The sequence below is a fragment of the Catharus ustulatus genome, chromosome Z (assembly GCF_009819885.2).
Source record: "Catharus ustulatus isolate bCatUst1 chromosome Z, bCatUst1.pri.v2, whole genome shotgun sequence".
In the NCBI taxonomy this organism is placed as follows: domain Eukaryota; kingdom Metazoa; phylum Chordata; class Aves; order Passeriformes; family Turdidae; genus Catharus; species Catharus ustulatus.
The window spans coordinates 2,782,969-2,803,236 of NC_046262.2; the positions used below are offsets into that span (position 1 = coordinate 2,782,969).

Below are 20,268 nucleotides of genomic sequence, written 5' to 3' on the forward strand. Positions count from 1 at the left end.
ACTTATTTTCTTCTGCCTGGCTGGACATGACATGACAGGATTTTAGATGACACTGTGAAGAGGTATTTTTGTTGTATTAAATTTGGTGATCACTTGTTAAAATTCTGTTGCCAAAGCATGAACCATGAGCCTGTAAATCTGTTGTTTCAGCTGAATGACCACTGGTTTTGTTGCCTTGTCTGATCATGGGATGCACTTTTGTTTAGGAAAAGCAGAAGGTGAATTTTCCCTGGTGCTTGTTTGATGTCCCTTTAATCACTGATCTGTTTGAGCTGGCCCAAGGTCCTGCAGTCCGAGTCCCTACACCTCTGTGAAGGAACTGATCACTTTTTCTTTTCCTCCATTAATTGTGCCTTTGTGGTTTTGACATGGTTGCACGTTAAAATGAGTTTTGGTCAATAGGGGATAGAAATGTGCTACCTACTGTCTGGTCAATGATGCTTTGAGCTGTTGCTCTTAAACCATGGTTCTGGTGCTAGAGGACAGATCACCTTTTCCTTCTTGGCAGGTTCTGCTAATTATGCCAGCTGGGTCATTAGATCACCGTCATTTTAATGTGGTCTTAGAGTTCTTTGCTCTATCTGCGAGCCTATAAATAAATATATATATGTACATCCCTCTGTATAGTAACCAGATACCAATGCAGCATGGTTTTTAACAAACTCTTTTGGAAAACTCATGTCTGGAGGAATAATTTCTGCTGCTTTCCCCCCCAAAGACATAAAAGCACTGGGTTTATTAGGTTCAGTGTTACTGATCAGTTGCATATAAATGTGAAGAAGTCAGAAGTATGTGTTTGATGTGCACTTTCAAAATGAGGAATTGTTTCAGCTGTTGAGTTTTTACAAATGTTGTATTTATAATATGCTCTGTCTGCAAAGACCATGCAAAATAAAAATGGAAAATCAAGCAGTTGGTGACAGACACTGTGGTATTTTCAACTTTGTAGAAGGATCCACATCAGATAACAAATAATTTTTCTATGTGTCACCTGCAGTCTTCAGGCTTGGCAGTGGCTGAAGTCTGAACCTGTATTGTTCTCTGTGTACATGTGAACTCCAGAGCTTGGGAGTCCAAGTGGTGCCCAACAGATTGACTTTTTTATGCCTTCTAGTTCTACTGGAAGGACTTTGGCACTCCCTACATCTTCCAGATGAGTTGAATACCTGAAGTGTGCTGGTGGGTGCACTGCTGTGTTTTGTCTCTCTAGTTTATACTGGCTGGAGTGGGTGTTTGAGCCTCCTGTGAGGACCAGAGGGAATGCAGTTTGTCTGGGGACATGAGGTCTGATGCTTCTATTTGGACCCAAACGGCTTGAGTTAAGGAAGTAATTTTTGAGGAAAAAAATTCAGAAAGCCATGCCTCAATAGCATGCACAGGTAGAAATGAGTTCTCATTACTCTGTCTGTAAATCATAAGGGCTCAGAAATCCAATTCAATTTGTCCAACTGATGTTTCTGAGGTCTCTTTCCTCTGTGACACCTATGAAGCTGAGCTTACAGGTCTGTGACTGTACTGTCTGCTGCAACTTCCCTTTTCTCTTTGCATCTCCTGTTTTCATTAAATCTGGCTTTGTCACTGCTGGGATTTTAAGCAGGGATTCAAAAGATCAGGTTCAATATATCCTTGCTTTTTTTTTTTTTCCCCTTATCATTCTGGTTGAGTCGTTTAGAATTCTGCTTTGCTTTCTCAGTGCAGATATTATGAAGTGGTGAACTTTAAAATAATGATTCTCAGCCTGGGGTTGAGGTTGTAAGCTTGATGGTATTTCAGTGGCAGTGTGGTGGTTGTTACCAGGGACAGGATTGTTTGGGGAACAGTTTTGGAGCTGCTGCACTGGGATGGTTGCACAGAGCATCAAATCTCAGTATAAACATGAAAATAAGTTCAAACCACCTGCTCTTTCCTAATTCTTTCTCCTTCTCCTCGTCTAAGCCATCCTGGGCCTCTGCCTGCCTCTGCAGGTTGACCCACACTGGAATACCATAAGCTGGATCTGTTTACCTGATCTTGGAGGATGTTCACAGGGTTAAAGATTTGTCTGTGGTTGGCCTTTGTGACTTTGTGCCCTTTGGGACTTCCCCTACCACTTCATAGTAGTGACTTCATCTCAGAAGAGAGATTTAAGAAATTAATAGTCAGACCTTAAAGAAACTCCTTTGTGTAACACAGAGATGGAAATGGTTTAGAAATATTCTTTTTGCTATTAAAAAATCCCCAAACAACCCAACAATTTTGTGTATTGGAACATTTATCACAAAGCTCTGAGTTTCTGGGCACAGACTAGTGTTAGGCTTCTTGTATCCTACTTTCAGCTGTACCAGTTTTTGGAAAATGTCTTTTTCGCTTGGACTCCTCTTTAAAGTTAAGGTTTCCTTTAAACTCTAAAATAAACTCTTCTAGAAGCTTAGGAATAATAATAATACTTATTTTAAAAAAGGAACAAACTCCATCAGAAATTCCAGTAGTGTTTTGGCACAGCTAGGATTTATGTCATGTCAGTAGCCCACTTGGGTGTGGTTGGAGTGGTGAAAACGGCTTTCCAGAGTGATGTTTGGAAAATACCGAAGCAAAAAGCTGTGAGGCAATTTTATACTATTGCCTGCTTGTTAAATACCTGTAACAGGCTAAAAACACACAGAGAGGTTAAAACTGACCATGTTTTGCTCTTCCAGCTCCATCACTCTTCTCTTTTCCCCATCAAGGCTGCTCTCCCTTGTGAGGAGAAGCAGGGCTGGAACTCATAGCATGGTGCCCTTGCAGATCGTGCAGTTCCAAGCTCCCCGAGGCTGATGTGACCTCGGGCAAGGCTGGCTCTGTGCTCCCAGGGGAAGGAGATCCGTGGGGATGGGTCCTGCCTGGCCCCTCAGCTGCGCCCCAGCGCTGCCCCTGCCGCGGGCAGGGTCTGGTGCCTGCGGTCGCAGTTCTCGTAGGTGCACTCTGGCAGCTGTGCCCTGGCAGGAGGAGACAGGGAGAGGGTTCAGGCTGCTCTGGGCTTTGCCAGGGGCTCCAGAGGATGTCACACTGCAGCACTCTGAGACACATCACTCTTTGGTAGATTTTAAGCTGCAACTGCTGTTCCCCACCTTAAAACTTTCACATCTTAGAGCAATCTCCTGCACCTTTAGCATCCACTGTGCTGCTGTCCTGTCCTGCCCAGAGCCTGGTGAGGTTGTGACAAACCTCTCCTGAGGGGGATCTTCTCATGTGAGTGTTGGCTTTAAGCCTTTTTATCTGTGTAGGAATCTAAGCAAATATAAACAATGTGGCTTTGACCCTAAATCAGCAAAACTGGACTTTTTAATGTTTCTTTACAAATAATTGCAGATTTGACTGTAGGATTAAATTCCTTGTTTCTTTGGCTGTGCCCTGTACACTTGACTGTCCCGCTGGAATGGCCATTGTTGTTGGGAAAGGTCAGGAATGGTGATGTGGGGTAACTCAGGAAGGAGGTATCACAAAGAAATGACTCAAATTGAAAGGGAGCAGCCCCATGCAGATGTAATTATCCTTGACCTCAGGTAAGTCTTCTTCACCATGAGATCAAGGGTTGGTTTTGGTGGGATTTTTTGTTTATTTTTTGTTTATTTTTTATTTTGTTTTTTTCCATCCCAGAAGTTTGGCCACCCCAGCTGTCAGGAGTGTCCAAGATCAGTGTTGTGCTGGATAATGGGAAATGCCAGCCCTAGAACCAGGCCCTGTCACACCTGAGCTGGGCTGTTTGCTGTCTCCATACCTTCCCTGCACACTTGGCTGAGCTCGCCAGCTCTGGTGGGGCAACTTTTTCACCTCCATTACAAACTGGGGTGCAGAGGGAGGGGAAGATTTCTGTTTCACAGTGTCAGCACAGGAATCCCCATCCCTGACCTTTCCCTTGGGTGGACGATCCATTGCTGGTTGAATGTGGCATCACAGAGCCATGGAATGGTTTGTGTTGGAAAGGATCTTAAAGGTCATCCAATTCCACCCACTGCCATGGGCAGGGACACCTTCCACTATCCCAGGCTGCTCCAATCCCATCCAGCCTGGCCTTGGACACTCCAGGGATCCAGGGGCAGCCACAGCTGCTCTGGGCACCCTGTGCCAGGGCCTGCCCACCCTCCCAGGCAGCAATTCCTTCCCAATATCCCATCCAGCCCTGCCCTCTGGCACTGGAAGCCATTGCCTGTGTCCTGTCCCTGCATGCCTTGTCCCCAGTCCCTGTGCAGCTCTCCTGGAGCCCCTTCAGGCCCTGCCAGGGGCTCTGAGCTCTCCCTGGAGCCTTCTCTTGTGCAGGGGAGCAGCCCCAGCTCTGTCTGCAGCCTTCCAGCTCTGGGCTTATGGCTCATCTCAGCTTCTCTCAGCCCTTTGCTGGTACAGCAGCCATGTGTTATGGTTTTTCCAAACTGTTGCCCAGTCCCCTGTCCTCACACCACTGGGATCTCCTCTCAGCTGTGCCCAAGCCAGAACCTCCTCCCAGCAGTGTCCAGTCCTTGTCCCCTCACACTGGCTCACCTGGCCATCAGCTCAACCCTCTCCTTGCCCCAACAGCCTGCTCTGAGGCCCAAAAATTGTCACCAAGACCAAGGACACGCTGCATTTCTCACCTTGGCCATCCTCACTCTCCTGCAGGGTAACACGAGTAGAAGGCAAGACATCCTTACCTGGCCAGGCTGGATGGAGCAGAGGGGGCACCTGTGAAGTGGAAATGATGATGTGGGTTAGCAAGGAGGCCAGAGTGGGCTGGGGAGCCAGGAGTGGCCTAGAGCTGCTGGGAAGCTGCACTGGGGGGTGGCTGTGACGCTCCAGTGAATGGGAAGAAGCCCTGATGTCAGGCATGTGTCCCTCTCCATATCCTTGGGAATTAGGCACTGGAATGTAAGGAGCAAAGCAGTTTTGGCTGGTCTGACAACTACTACTGTTCAAGAAAAGTGGTGGCTTCTATGAGTGTGACTCCAGACTGTCCCTACAGATGGCATCTCATTCTTCTCTGTCCCCTCCTGCCCATGCCACCGCTCGGCAGCATTGCAGGGCTGGGGACCAGCAGCCTCCTGGCTGCTTGGGATGTTGTATCCCTCATTCCATGGACTGATTCTCATCTCCTGTAGGCTGGGCTCTCCCCGACCTCACAGCCTTGGCGTGGCTGGAAGGTGGGATTTCACAAAGGCTGGGAAAATGCTGGGTGGTGAGGCCCTGGGGGACTGACAAGGCTCTGTAAAATGAGGATGCCAATCCCAGGAGATTAAATTTGTGTGATATGCAGCAAAGGTGAATCCTGGCTGTGAGCTACAGGGGAAGAGATAGTAATTAGCCTGCTTCAAGGAAAAAAACCCAAAGATTTGGTTATATAGGCAGTGGGTTCTTCACTAATTTTGCCTCTGTTGGTTTATTAACATTTCCTCTTGGGCACAGGGAAACTCTTGCTCCCTCTGAGTTTCCAAAGGCCCCTCTGTCAGCCAAGATCTCTTGGCTCTCCTTAGGTTTCCTGCTAGAATCATCCTTCTCCTAGGGCAGAAAATCACAAAATCATTAACACTCCTGCCCTCCCAACAAACCCTGCCTGACTTCTGTGCGCATCCAGAGGGACGGAGCGGAGCCAGGACACTGACCTTCTCTGGAGAAAAAGGTGAAGCTCAGGATCACCAGCAGAAGCACCACCTTGATAGCCAGGGGCACGAAGATGAGGACCATGAAGGAGGAGCTGTCGGATGCTCTGAACCTGTAGAAGTAGACGGCTCCCTCCGCCCTGCCGTGGCTGTTGACTGCCGTGCAGGTGTATTTGCCGTCGTGGCTCAGGGACCGCAGCTCCTTGGTGACGCGGTGGCTGGAGATGCTGCTGGAGCTCGGGGCGCTCTCGGGGGGCCCGCTCCAGCTCAGGGCAGGGGCTGGCTCCCCCTCGGCCGTGCATCGAGCCTGGAAGGTGTGGTCCCTGCTGGAGCTCACCGTGATGTTAATGATCCTGGGGGCGGCTGCGGGAATGGCAAAGGCGCAGGGAAAGTGGGTCAGGCTGCAAAAGGCAGGTCTGGTGCAAAACACCCAGGAGGAAGTTTTGGGCTTGGCGGACCCTCAGTGTTCTGTCAGGGTAAAGTTGGATATTGGGTGAGAGCTGGACCCAGTGAGGGCAGCAGGGCAGGGGGGATTGTGCCCCTGTGCCCCTGAGCTCAGGTGAGACCCCACCTGCAGAGCTGCCCCAGCCCTGGGCTCCAACAGCACAAGGACGTGGAGCTGCTGGAGCCAGTGCAGAGGAGGCCACGGAGATGCTGCAGGGCTGGAGCCCCTCTGCTCTGGAGCCAGGCTGGCACAGCTGGGGCTGCTCCCCTGCACAAGAGAAGGCTCCAGGGAGAGCTCAGAGCCCCTGGCAGGGCCTGAAGGGGCTCCAAGCAAAATGGACATAAATTTTTTACCAGGAGTTGTGACAGGACAAGGGTTGATGTTTCAAAACTAAAAGAGCAGAGATTTAGATTTGATGTAAGAAGGAATTTTTTTGAAAAGAAGGTTGCCCAGAGCAGCTGTGGCTGCTCCTGGATCCCTGGAAGTGTCCAATGCCAGGTTGGATGGGGCTTGGAGCAACCTGGGATAGTGGAAGGTGTCCCTGTCATGGCAGGAAGGTTGGACAAGATGAGGTTTAAAGGTTCTCTTCAACAGAAAATAATGACTCTATGGATGCTGGGATCAGCCTTCTCCTTCCTTGTTTTTCTTGGCCCTTCTAGATTTCCCCACCCAGCCTATCTGGATAGAGGGACAGAAGGATTCACCCAGCAAGGCCTGGATGCAAGAAGTGTACTCTATTTGGTTTATCCCAGTAAAGGCTCACACATTTTTCTGAACTCTGGTCAGCTTCAGCTGTTGTGCCCTTCCGTGGTGGCAGAGAAGTGCCACCCACACTGTAGGCACAGGTGCAGCTGGTGACCTTTTTGGAGCTGGCTGCACCTGCACAAGGTCCAGGACATGTCACCCACAGTGTTCTGCACAAGCATTTTGTGGCTGTTCCTTTGATCTCTGAGCTTGAGAGCACACGTGGATGGGCCCTTTTGTGTGAGCCCTTTGCTCAGTGCCTGAGGCTTGCCAGATGTGTCAGGTTAGTTATAGGAAAAATAATCTGCTTCTCGCCACAACCTATTTTTGATTATTTTCTTTCCAGCCTCAGAGTTACCAGGTCACTTTCAGCTTGGACATTTGGAGAAATTTCTTCATGGAAAGGGTAATTGGACATTGGAAGGGGCTGCCCAGGGAGAGGTGGAGCCTCCATCCCTAGAAGTGTTCTAAAAGGTGTTGCTGGAAGTGAGTGTCTTCACAGAGGAAGAGCAGGAATTCATATTTTTTTTCAGACTGGACAACAAAAATAGAATTTGTCTTCCCTTTTGTCCATGTAGGAATCTGAGGCTGTGTGTCATGGCTCTTCTGGTGTTTAAATTAACCTTTTAAGCATTAATCTGTATCTGTATGTGTTACCATTCCTCTGGTGTTAAAATCCAGGCAGCCCCTGAGAGACAGGTCTTGCTGCCATGCTGCCCTGGTCCTGCTGTGTGTGGGTGTTCAGGAGCTGCAGCAACTGAGGGAGAGCCTCAGCTGTGCACAATTTCTCAAGAAACAACCAAGCTCATCATCTGACACCCACACTGCACAACAGGCATAAGGAACTTCCCTCCCAGAAGAAAACCATCCAACCTCATGGCCTGGGTAAGATCTGAGTCTGCTTCTGGGTCTTCTGCATCTCCTAGCTCCCCCTCAATCTGCGAGTTTGCCCTGAGAAGTGGGATTAGCACTTAGCATTTGTTGTTCTGAGCTGGTTTTCCAGGAAAAACTTTGTGTCTCACGCTCCAGAGGAATGTCAATTTATGGCACCTGGATCCCAGGTATCTCATCTTTCCAATCCCCCGTTTCCACCCAGGCCCTGTTGTGCTGCCAGCTGTGAGCTTGTGCTCAGCCCCTGGGCTGTCCAGTCTGAGTTTTGGGTTCTGATGTCCTTAACCCCAGCTTGGTCTGCCCCTGCAGCCTGCCCTGACAAAGTGTGGTGCTCAGCTTTTGGTGGGCTCTCACCCCAGCTGCAGAGCCCCACCATTCCTCACCAGCTGTGCTCCCATTCCCTACCCTGCACCGTGCTCTCTGTCTCACACTGGAAGACTGACTCATACTGGAAAACGAGTTTTCCCTGTTATAATGGAGAAAGAAAACCCAACCCTTTGGAAAACCATCTCAGGTACACTTCTGTCATCTCCCACACCCTTGTGGCTCTTCCCCAGAGGGTGGCTTTGCCTCCTTTGCCTATTGGGGGAAATAAAAAAGGTGTAAAACTCTCAGAAAGCAGTGTGAAGGCAAATCTCAGGATGGAGAAAGGCAAGAATGCTGAAGATGCAAGGAGAAGAAACGATAGGGCTGTGAGCTGTGTGGAGATAGGCCTCAGGAAAATATGTTAAACAAGATAGTATAAATATATAAGCTTAATGATGAGTATTTATCCATTGTTTTAAGCTATTACAGCAAGTACTGTTCAAAGCAAGATGTACCTGTGGCTTTATTAATTGGCCTGGGCAAACTCTTGTCAGCTTTTAATTTATGCTGTTGGCTAGAAAGTTGTTAAAAGACTTTGTAACAAAGAGAACTTGGTGTGCTGTGCCAGCAGCTGAAGCTGCTCCATCTCCCTTGCTTGGTTCTGTAAAATGAGAGTGATTGTGGTTGGAATAAATCTTTGGGACAGCTGCCCAGCAATCCTGTCCTGTTGTTTGTGTACAGAGGTATATGTAAATATAAAACAAGAGAAAAAAACATTCCAGGAAAGCCCATCAGCCTGTCAGGCCCCCTTACCAATGACGTGTAGCTTGATCCCATTCCTGCTCTCGTACTTGTCCTGGCTGTCCCCAGCCAGCTCCACCCTGCAGAAATACCTCTCGCTGTCGCTCCAGGTCAGGTTGTCCACCCTGATGGATAGGTCCTTGTGCCGGGGGTTGCCCAGCAGCTTGTACTTGTTCTTGTGGCTGATGGCAGTCCTGCAGAGCTCGCTGCTGCTCTGGCTCACGCACTTGAAGATCACCGTGCCGTTGTAAGGCTCCTTGATCCTCCAGATGGCCGTGAGAGCCCGGTCAAATGTTTTGTAGGGGTGTGTGAAGGTGCAGGGCAGGACAACCATCTTCCCAAGCTCCCCAGTAACGTCAGAGGGGACGTGGACAGACCAGCCATTGCACTGCACACCTGCAAGCAAGCAGGGATCGTGGAATTGCAGCATGGAAATTGGCTGGAAGGGGCCTTAAAATTGATTTGATTCCACCCCCCTGCCATTTCCACTGTCCCAGGTTGCTCCAAGCCCCATCCAACCTGGCTTTGGACACTTCCAGGGATCCAGGGGCAGCCACAGCTGCTCTGGGCACCCTGTGCCAGCCCTGCCCACCCTACCAGCCGAGAATTTCCTCCTATTATCTAATCAAAATCTTCTTTCAGTTTAATATATAGACATACCTATCTACCCACTACTCTGCTGCTATCAACAGCTGTAGCAGCAGATTGTGGCTTCAGAAACATCTGTGCCTCCATTCCTGTCTTTTGAAACTCGCTTCATTAGATCAGGGGCTCTCAGTAGCTGAGAATACCTGTAAAATGTAAAAGCATCCTGTAAGTAGTTCCACCCATCCCTGGACTTGCTGGCTCCACCATATGGGCATTCAGCTGTCAGATTACTCCTGTTGGACTCAAAGATAAGATTTGTTTTTTGTTCCTGTATCTGTGGCCCATAGCACTTGACAAACATCCCCGTGGCAGTGCTCCCTGTACTGTATTGTGCTGTATTGTATTGTGTGTTACACAATGGACAAAGGCCATCCTAGGGCCAGCTCTCTGTTCAGATATTTACATGGAGTCTGCTCCAAGCCAGTATTTTGATTGCTGAGATCTGGAGTCGTGCTGCCCTGTCATACACAATAACAGTATGGGCACCTTTTCCAGCTCAGGTGATCTAATAAACAATGCTGCAGCACTGCAGGAGCTTCATGAAGCTCATGGGCCTTGAGCACGAGGACCTGGCACTGAAAACAGTAATTGCTTTTGCTTTCTAGCTTATTTGCTCTTGTTTTAGTTATTTTGCAGCAAGTCACTGTAACCCTTACTTTAGGAGCACTGTAGATTGTGTGCTTTTGAATATGACTTGCATCTCTGCCACCCCTTTGATTAGCTTTTTTTCTTTTTTTCAGTCTTAAGCAAAGAATACCTTTTTATTTTATTTTTTTTTTAGCATGTAAGCCCCCCCCTTGCCTTCCAGATGAAAAATAATGTTAAAAATAAGTGCTTTTAATGCTAGCATCTCCGCCCATTTCCATGGAAACACAGTTTGCCTAGCTATGAGTGGAGGGAGCTGTCAACTTCCAATGTATAATCTACCCTTAACTCCAAAGCCTCAACATGGTAGGTCTTTCATATTCCTTTTGTTAATACCTATTCTCCATTTGCTCCTGGAACTGAGGCTCTCACAAGAAAGGGAGAGGCACATAGCCTGCACACCTTAGAGAAGGTAACTCCCAAAAGGAGCTGTCAGGCCAGTGTTACTGCTGGGAAGGGTCATGAAGACAACAGCAAGAGCAGGAGACCAGCTCAGCCACCACCCTTGCCCTGGAAAATGCAGTTTGGCAGTGAAGCAAAGCAAATCCTATGGAGTTTAATGGAATTTAAGTGCACATTTGAAGTGAAATGTGAGCTTAAGTGCTCAGTGGAACTGGAAAATATTGTGCCTGTTGCATAATAACTCCTAAGGAATATGAAGCAGAGCAGTGATGAAAATGCTGCATCCACCTGGCAAAGCTGGGGAAAAATTAGATGAACTTCCCGCTCAAGTTAGGAAAACAGAAAAATGCAAAACCCCCCCCAAAAAACCTGATGACCTCTCTGGCAATCCCTAATCCTGAGTTTTCCCAGTGTTCCCACATTCCCTCGGAATTTCAGGATACTTTACAGCAACGTGACGGAGAGTGCAGCTCTTGGAGAGTTTGCAGCAGCAGGCAGTTTCCTGGCACTCAGACCAGAGAGGAGAAGCTGTGATGGGGCAGGGGCTGGCAGCCAGCTCGGGACTCACCCTTCCTGGAGATGCGGAGGAGGCACAGCAGAACCAAGCCCAGCTCTCTCATGCTGCTCGGTGCTCTCCCCCGAGGGGCATCAGCAAGCCACAACCATCTCCTTACATCTGAGCTGCTGCCCTTGCAGCCACAAAAGGTTTTTCCAGGGAGTAGGAGAAGTTGTGGTTTTCTTCTCTGTGGAGGGAATGAGTTGTTCGGCTGAACCAGCTCTGGGTTCAGGTATTAATAGCTCTGCAGTCAGTCATATGAAAATTACACCAGAAGGAATCACAGGATGAACCATTTTCCAGCTAAAGGGAAGGAATTGCAGGCTGGAGCTGCAGCCATCCACACCATGTGTGTGATGGGGTAAGAGGGGATGGATTTTGCTACCCACTCACCAGCCTAGAGGGAATCCTTGCCATGTGCCCGAGGCTGTGACAGGCAAGGCTCTTACTGTCCCAGCTCAAACAGCTCCTTCTCCTGAACCTGGAGCCTTCAAACCAGCTGTGCTTTACCCCTTGTGCTCACTGGATCTTGTCTAGTACAGAAAAAAACCCCAAACCACTTTTCTTTTGGAGGAACTTGTGCCCAGGGTCACTGGTGCATGAGTGGTTTGGTGTCCCCTGGTGCTCTGTCCACACTCCCATGACCCTGATGAGTGAGTCATTCCTTTGAAACAAGATGAATCCCAGCTTTTTGCCCGGAGCCCTTGTGCAAATGCTTGCTGTTTCCCTTCTGGGATTAGCTTTATCAAATTTACTGTGCGGTTTGCTCATCTGCAGAGCTGCTGGTGTTTTTATTTCCCTTACAGTGATCTCACGGCTAAGTTTAACAGCCTTGAGGTGTGAATTCCCTGCCTGGCTTCAGCCTGAGGTTTGCTGCCACTGCTTCAGGCCAGAGGGAGGGAGGAGTGGTGTGTGCCTGGATAATCTCACCTTGCCTGGGGTGCTGCTGTAGGGCTCTACTGGCTCCCTCCTGGGTGGTGATGGGGACAGCAGCACCCACAGGACCCACAGACAGCTTGGAGCAGCCTGCTGTAGTGTCCCTGCCCTGGGAAGATGCTCCAGGTGCCTCCCATCCCGGAGCATTCTGTGATTCCAGCTGCAGGCAGCCGCTGGAGGGCTCCCAGAGCCAGGAGAAGATGCTGCTGAGTGGCTGCTGCTGCTTTCCCTGTGCCCTGAGCCAGCGACCACCCCAGGAGGAATGACAGGGCTCCCCTTGGCTCCCCTTGGTGCTTCATCCCTGCTCCTGCCACCTCTGACCTCGAGGAAAATCTCCTAGAAGGGGGACCCTGAGATGGGGCAGGGTGAAGAGTGTTCTCTGCTTTCTGATCCCTTCCTTCCTTCTCTTCACAGTGTTTGTGAACAGAGAGGTTTCTGTTTTCCCCAGGTTTTTTTTGGAGGAGGCTCTGAGAGTGCTCAGCTCTTATTTATGGCTGTTTGGACCTGCAGCCTCTCAGCCAAGGGTGTTAATTTTTCAATTACTGACTTAGATCCCTGCCCTGTCCCCTCTGCATGTCATCCTCGGGCAGGAGCATCAGGACCAGTGCTCTGATTACTTTGCAAACTCTCCTTAGTAGCTGTGAAACTTAATTCATGCCACCAGCAGCTGAGAAACCTATAAGGTTTCTCAGGATAAGGATAAGGGTGGTGGAAGCAGCAAGTAAGAGACCTGTAATCCCCACCACACCTGTGATATGTGCCTTTACTGTGCACCTCCCCCTCCTTCCCCTGTGTGCAGTTTGATTTTGTCTATTTGTGATGTAAAGTTTTTGGTGGTGTGACTCTTTTCAAGCATTTCACCACTCATGGCACAGTGGGACTCAGTGGATTGAAGTGAAAGATTAAAGTGAAATCCATGTTAAAAACATCTTGTTACAGTGAAGCATAAATGATTCATGTAAAGAATAGCTGCAGTTAACACCAGTATGATCCTCTTCCTCTTCAATGTTTTACTGCAGCATCTCCTAGAAAAATATCTGGTAAATCAGAGCAGAACTGCAAATCCTTTGAGTTTTATCTGTGGACTGATTTTCTTCTTGGACCATGGCTATTGGAATGAAGCATTTTAGAGTTTAAAATACAGAGTTGATAACGTATAGCTGAAAAGATTTACAACTATTTGAATTAGCCAAAAAATTTTGTGAACAAAATCATCCATGGCTATATGATCCACAGATTCTGTGACCTTTTTCTCCTGGTGTGTACTTAAATTATGTGTAAGATTTCAGTATGGAAGCCTGCTTCTGGTCCAAAACCAAAACCAGGATGCCGTCCATATTTACCAAATACTGGTTTTAGTAGTAGTAAATTTAAAGGCTGCTAATAATGACATTTTTCCTGCCTCCCTAAGAAATTCCTGCAGTGTTTCATGATGAATGATTGAGGAAATACCCCAGGGGATGTTTAGGTTGGATATTAGGGAAAATTTCTCTCACAAAAAGGTGCCCGGGGCAGTGGTGGAATCCCCATCCCTGCAGGAATTAAAAAGCCAAGTAGATGTGGCACTTGGGTCAGTAGTGGTGAATGGTTGGACTGGACGGTTTCAGAGGACTTTTCTACCCAAATGGTCCCATGTCTCTGTTTGGGTGGGGATGATCCCAAGCTGCACCATGTGGCTGGAGATGAGCATGGCAGAGCTCATCCCTCCTGCTCCCAGGTCTGGCACTGGGGACTGAAGCAAAGAGTTATTTGTGTAGCTGTGCCTGTGCTGACAATTCACCCACTCATTCAGGGACCAGAGGGAAGACAGCTGTTTCCCCTCCCTCCCTTCAGTCTTTGTTTCAGCTCCAAGGTTTTCACTTCGGTTCCTTCAGCATTGTCAGTGTGTTCCTAGTCCTCTGAGAGTGCCAGCCTGCACACATTTGAAGCAAAAGCCTCGTGTTTTGTCACTTCTGTCTCTCTTCCCAGGAGGGATTGGCTCTGTGAAGTACTGGGAGGTGAAGCTGGGAGGACAGAGGGGTTTTCCCTCTGTCTGGTCCCTGTCAGCAGCAGAAAGGGGAGCCAGGCTCCTTTCTGTGAAGATGCTGTGGGCTGCCCTTCTGCACCTACTGTACCTTCCCTCTGGATCTATTTCATCCTCACCATGGAAGAGGCAGAAGAAGAAAAAATCTGGGTGAACCTACAGAGCAGGGAAAGTAGAAAGGGATGGAGGCATCATTAATGTTGGTGACACTGATCCTGTTTCCTGGCTTTGAGTGGTGCTGCAGAACACTGCCACCACTGCCTCAAGCTCTGCTGATCTGGTTTGAAAATCTGTCTACAGCTTCAGCCACTTGCCCTGTGGTGTGTGCTCAGCCCTCACCAATGCTCCAGACCTGTGAATTTCTCCTGCCTGCCACGCCATTGCTCCAAGTCTGGGGCTGTTCCATCACCAAAGCTGTGTTGGCAGGCTGGTGGAGCTGGAGCACGGGTGCTGGTGAACCCTTGTTGCCTCTGGTGAGCATCAGCCAAAGCAAATTAAGTGTATAATTGGGTAATTTGCACCTAGTGGGCAATTACTGCATGAAAAACAGCTTGAGTTACGGGCAGAACATGGCAGTGGGAAAAGGCAGAGGAGGTGTCTCTCTCTAAATTGTTTGTTGATTCTGCAGCACATCCATTGAGGTGGATGAACTGCTCTGATGTCCCAGATTCGTGCATTTCTGCCCCTGGTGCTGCCTGGTCCCAAGCCCAGCCAGCAGTGTGGATACCCCTGCTCTAAGCACAGCTCTGTGCTGTGTGTGCACTCATTGCAGGAGCCCCAAGAGACCCTTGACTCACGAGGGATCTGTGCCAGCTTGCTTAGTGAGGGCTGTGGAATGTTCTAGGGCTGCCAGCCCTCCCCAGACCCAGGTCAGCTCATCAGCCACTGAGTGTCCCCTCCTGGCCTGGCCGTTCTGTCACCCAAACCAGCACAGTCCGTATGTGACACTGGGATTAGCCTGAGCCAGGGACTGAGCCAGCTGGCAGGGCAGAGACACCAGACATCCCTCCAGACTAACCCAAAGGTTGTGTCTGACCAAAGGCACTTGGAATGCCACCAGAGCTGAGGTCCCTGCCTACCAATCCCACTGAAAGTGAGCCTTTGGAGGTTCGTGTGCTCTGTCCCTCCCTGCTGAATGGGCACTGCTGGTGACTGAAGAGATTTCTGCTCTCCAGTTGTGGATTTCACATCCCTACTCTGGGATGAGAGCTGCTCTCCTTTGGGAAGCAGTGTGGGCTGTTTTTTCCCACTGGGGCACGCAATATCTGAAGCACATCCCGAACTTTGCCTTGACAGAGCACTCTTGGCCAGTGAAAGGGTGGATGTCTGATCCATGATCTGAGCTCTGCTGCCTCACTTCACAGGCTCCAAACAGATTCAAAAGCACACAGAATGAGACCTGTGGTAATGAATGTGGCACCTCTCTAGGATGAGACTCTGGGGAATAACCCTGGACCCCTTGTTGTCACTCACTCACCCACACCCTGCCCTGCCTGAGATCCTGTGCCCTTCAGAGTGACATTTATAGAATGACATTTATTGAGTGACATTATTGTGGCATCTTCTCTGGGAAAACCTGTTGTGCTTTGTCCTTCCTAAACTCTGATAGCCTGTAGTGTTTTAATTGATTTAAATGCAAAGTTTAACCAGAATGCTGTCATGTCTTATGTTTGTTTTTTGTTTCTTCATGGCAGTTTGTTGGGGTTTTTTTGGAACCTTAGTGATTAAACCTGGGCTGTTTATCCAATTCCCCTCACTGAATTTCTCCATTGGGCATTACCTGTTGCTGTGTGGCTCCAGAAGTGCTCTGACTGCTCTTCAGCGTCTGCAAGCATCATCCACATGTTTCTCAGCTTGCAAGGGTACCTCACTATCATCTCTACTCTTAAATATGGCCCAGCACAAGTTTGAAACTACAGTAATTTCACTATTATAAGGTGCACCTCCAGGAGTCGGCAAATTTTGCAACTTTGTACATTATATAAGGCGCACCTGACTATAAGGCGCATATTTTTTTTTTTTCAGTGAGGATCTGTGCTGAGCGCAACTAAGTAACGAATTAGTAATGCCTCCCAGCCAGCTCTGCTCCAGGTGCCTGAGGCCGCCCAGGGCCACCCCCTGCCTCCCTGCCAGCGCTGCTCCCGACACCTGGGGCTGCCCGCGGCTGCCCCCTCATCGCTACTCGGCACTCCCACAGCGCCACCCCCCCTCACGGCTCTCACTTTGAGTTTGGCAAATTTCTCAACTTTCTCCATCATATAAGGCGCACCGGACTATAAGGTGCACTTCTGGCTTTGGGCCAAAATTTTAGTCAAAAGGGCACGCCTTACAGTCATGAAATTACTGCAATCAAGGCCAGAGGATACCACTGCATCTGCTAATCTGTTCTGCCATGTAATTCCTAGCACAGCACAGAGGGTTTTCATCCTGAACTGAGCTCCAGACCTTGGGTTTGACCTGGTGCTGAGCTGCCACATGTGGTGGGAAGGAGTGAGGGAGGGCACAGCTCCCACAGCCCCTGCCCTGGGCAAGTGTGGGAGGAAAGCTGCAGATCTGAAGCCAAGCTGTTGAGAGAATAAACGAGGCAGGGCTGAGTGATCACTCTTCCCCATGAACTGTCAATATTCATTGACAGCCTTGACCTGATTGTCCCAGGATTGTCTGTGCTGCAGTTAAATCTTAGCTGAGTTATAGGCAGAGGCAAGACTGTTTTAATGGCACTGTAGAAACTTGTGCCTTTAAGGAGATCACAACAAATAATTTTTGTAGGTAGCACATGACCTGGGTGAAGAGCAAGCTCTGAACTGCTATTGAAACAGGAGACCTTGACTGGAATTCTTGGCAGAGCCTCTCAGTGCAAGATCAGCTCCTTTCCAGCTGGGACAGGAATTAGATGAGAGAGATGAAGGCAGCAGCTTCCCTTGCTCTGAGGGAGTGATCCCTCTCCAACAGAAGGAATAATTTTTTGCCCTGTGGCAGGGGTTCCCCAGAAAGCAGTTTGGTGGTGGGCTTTTCATGCAGTTTAACTTTCAGTGGAGTTGATCTTAGAGTTTGGTTTTCTCAGTGGGTGTGATTTTCTGACTGATGCAGGCAGCAGGGATACAGAGGACATGCTAAATCGAAATCACAGAAATGCAGAATCACAGAATCAGAGTTCCTGCCCGTGTGTTTACCTTTACCTTAACCTCAGGAAACCTCCTTCTGCTAGAAAATGGAACCTTTAGTGGCAAGAGGTGGCAGAGTGTGGGTAAGAGTCCAAAACCAGCTGTTTCTGTGCTGCTGGTCTGCTGGGTCAGAAGGTACCAAAGTGGAAGTGACATGTGAATCGTAGCAGGTAAATGAATTTATAGAATCATAGAATGGGACCTTAAAGATCACCTGGTTTCAACCTCCCTGCCATTTATGGGGACACCTTCCACAGTCCCAGGCTGCTCCAAGCCCTGTCCAGCCTGGCCTTGGGCACTTCCAGGGATGGAGTGGCCACAGCTTTCCTGTGTCAGCCAGTACCTCACCACCCTCACAGGGAAGAACTTTTTCCTAATAGCTAGTCTAAACCTACCCTTTTTCAGTTTGAAGACAACTTTCCCTTTTCCCTTTTGCTTGCTCTGGTCTCTGATAGCACAGAAGTGTTCCCAAAAAAGCCGGTGCTAACCCTTTCAGGCCAGTGTAACCTTTACTTAATTGCAGGACTGACATATCCTCATGTGGCTGTGGAGATACAGAGCGAGATAAGGGCCCTGCCTAGGGGAGCTCGCTCTCATTAACAGTGATTGATGATGGCATTGACTCCTGGGATTAAGATCAGAGGCTGATAGGGTGCAGGAGAAGTGCTACGGGGAGTGCATTGTTCATATCAACTCTCACCTCATGCGGGTTGGAGCGAACAATAGATAATTTTCATTCCCCAGTACTCCCTGCTCAGAACCATGTGTGCACGAGGCTGTTGGCTCAAGGACTTTGCTGGAAGTGTTCCTGTCCAGGCAGGACTGGGAAGGGAAGCTTCACCAGGGCAGGGAAGATGCTTGGCACAGAGTGAGAGAAGCTGAGGAAGTGTGGTGGGAAGGTGGGGTGGAGGAGAGGAGCAGGGCTGGGGCACAGGGGATGCTGCAGGGTCAGGGAACAGCAGAGCTGAGGGCAGGATGGAGGATCCATGAGGATATTTTATAGAATATCCCGTGCTGGGAGGGACCCACAGGGGCGTGGAGTCCAGCTCACAGCCCTGCACATTCACCCCAACAATCCCACCCTGTGCATCCCTGGAGCAGTGTCCAAACCCTCCTGAAGGGGCTGTGCCCATTCCCTGGGGAGCCTGGGGGAAGAACCTTTCCTGAAACCCAACCTAAACCTCCCTGGCACAGCTCCAGCATTCCCTGGGTGCTGTCCCTGTCACAGGGAGCAGGGATTGCTGCTGCCTTTTCCTTACAGTCATTTCTCTTCTGCCCAGTCCTGAGCCCCCTTTATGATTGTGACCTTTGTGAGGAGCCTGCCTTGGAGCACAGTGGGAGGGGGCCAGGGCATCAGCAGGGTGAAATTGGTCACGCTGCAGGGTGGGTGGAACACAGGCAGCCCGAGCTGAGGTCAGGTGGAGCAGGTGGTGAAGGGACTGTGCTGGTTAGGAGTGGACGTGATGGATGGGGAGAGCAGTTAATGGCACTCCTTGGCAGACAGGGTTTCTCACAGAGCTCTGCTTCTCATGTGACATCCTCAGAGACCTTGCTGCACCTAACCAGAGGCTCTGCAGTCCCTGGAGACTCTTCCTGGGGTTTCCACAACCCACCAGGTTGGGCCTGGGCTTACCTTGGGGTGCTTGGAATTCGCTCTGCCGTGTTTGCTGCGTGTCCTTAAGCACGCAAAGGGTTAAAAACGTGTCACCCTGGATTGCCCACGTTGTGATTCCCAGCAGGCAAGATAGGAAAGGAGGTTTCCCTTTCTGCTGGGGAGTTGGGTGACTAAGGCAAACAACAGGCAGGCTTTGAAGGAGTGGAATGCAGGTCATAACATCATAAAATAGTGTGGGTTAGAAAAGATCTTTAAAGCTCATCCAGTGCCACCCCCTGCCATGGCAGGGACACCTTCCACTGTCCCAGGCTGCTCCAAGCCCTGTCCAACTGGCCTGGGACACTTCCAGGGATCCAGGGGCAGCCACAGCTCCTCTGAGAAACCTGTGCCACTATTGTCATAGAGAGAAATTTTGATTAAGCCCATGTTGATGAAACAGAGCCAGTTTCTTGTAGACAAAGAGCATTGTTTTGTTACAGATAATCACACTGTGGAAAGATTAGCCCATGATTTAGCAATGAGAGGAAGAGCAGACATGTACATCCTCTGAGGTATAATCACTCATTTGTCTGTCAGGTTCAGTTATTTTGAATAGTCAGGGTTTTGCCGTTTTTCTCTGAGTATATAAACAATTCTGAGTTATCTTTTGAACGCTTTTGGATAAGTTCCCAGGAGAACTTAAATCTTGCATGAATTTGTAACACGCCTGTAGGCAGCTGTGTTCTCCAGTCCTGGTTTGTGGTTACCCCTCCTGTGACCAGAGGAAAATCTGGTTGTGTGTACATGAGGAGCACTGGAGCAGCCCCACGTGTCTGAGTCAGACTGTTTGGGGGCATTTCTTCTGTTGCCTTCTCACAGCTTCACCTAAAATCACATAATTCTGCAAGCCTTACAAACAGTTCTTTGGAAGGAAACTGGAACAAAGGAAAGTGCAAAAATTGCTGGCATGATTATCAGTCACATCATAAATGAGGCTTCTGTTGCCTCCTTAGATTTATGACCTAAACCTGCAGCACAGAAGTCAGCAGGCTCCTCTGGGAGAAGCATTGTTGCAGGGACAATGTGACTTTCCTGCACAGCATTCTTGGGGACATTCCTCCTCAGCTGTTTGGGCTTCAAAATGCCCTGGCCTGCCATGTGCTCCAGCTGGAAGGGCAGCTCTGGTTTTGCCTGGCTGGTGTGTGTGAGCCTGGTGGGTTCCCTGCAGAATTCCCACCTGGGAGGCAGTGATCTGCTTCCAGCTGAGATTTCCAGCCCTGGGAAGGACCTGGTGGATGGTTTGGTTTGCTGTGAAGGACCATCCCACAGACTCTCTGCAGAGTTTGGGCTGGAGCTCTGCAGATTGCATCCCTCATGTGTAATTCTTCTTTTGGCACCTGCTGAAGATGAGAGACAACTTCTGCTTTCAGGAGGTAAAGTCAGGGGGAAACTGTTCCTTTGGAAATTCCATTGCAGGCAAAATATGAAATGAAAATGAAATTCTGTGACAATGAAAAAAGCCTTTGGT

The 20,268-nt window shown here is 49.2% G+C and overlaps 1 protein-coding gene across 1 annotated transcript; it reads right to left on the minus strand.

Moving 5' to 3' along the window:
• Positions 1-2,866: 2,866 nt before the first annotated feature.
• On the minus strand, positions 2,867-11,087 carry SIGLEC15 (sialic acid binding Ig like lectin 15). The gene is made up of 5 exons (XM_033086153.1): positions 11,036-11,087; positions 8,785-9,168; positions 5,589-5,948; positions 4,644-4,674; positions 2,867-2,954 (listed from the first exon to the last, which is right to left on the minus strand). Exons 1-5 carry the CDS (start codon positions 11,085-11,087, stop codon positions 2,867-2,869), a joined length of 915 nt encoding a protein of 304 aa, XP_032942044.1.
• Between the last annotated feature and the right edge of the window lie 9,181 nt (positions 11,088-20,268).

What these genes read in the sequence shown, in the direction of transcription:
- SIGLEC15 (XM_033086153.1), bottom strand. Translation starts at nt 11,087, where the DNA reads ATGAGAGAGCTGGGCTTGGTTCTGCTGTGCCTCCTCCGCATCTCCAGG. An exon ending in GATCAAGCTACACGTCATTG is followed by an intron (nt 5,949 to 8,784) that starts GTAAGGGGGCCT and finishes CCATTCCCGCAG; the next exon opens with CCGCCCCCAGGATCATTAAC. An exon ending in GCTCCATCCAGCCTGGCCAG is followed by an intron (nt 2,955 to 4,643) that starts GTAAGGATGTCT and finishes TCCTCCTGCCAG; the next exon opens with GGCACAGCTGCCAGAGTGCA.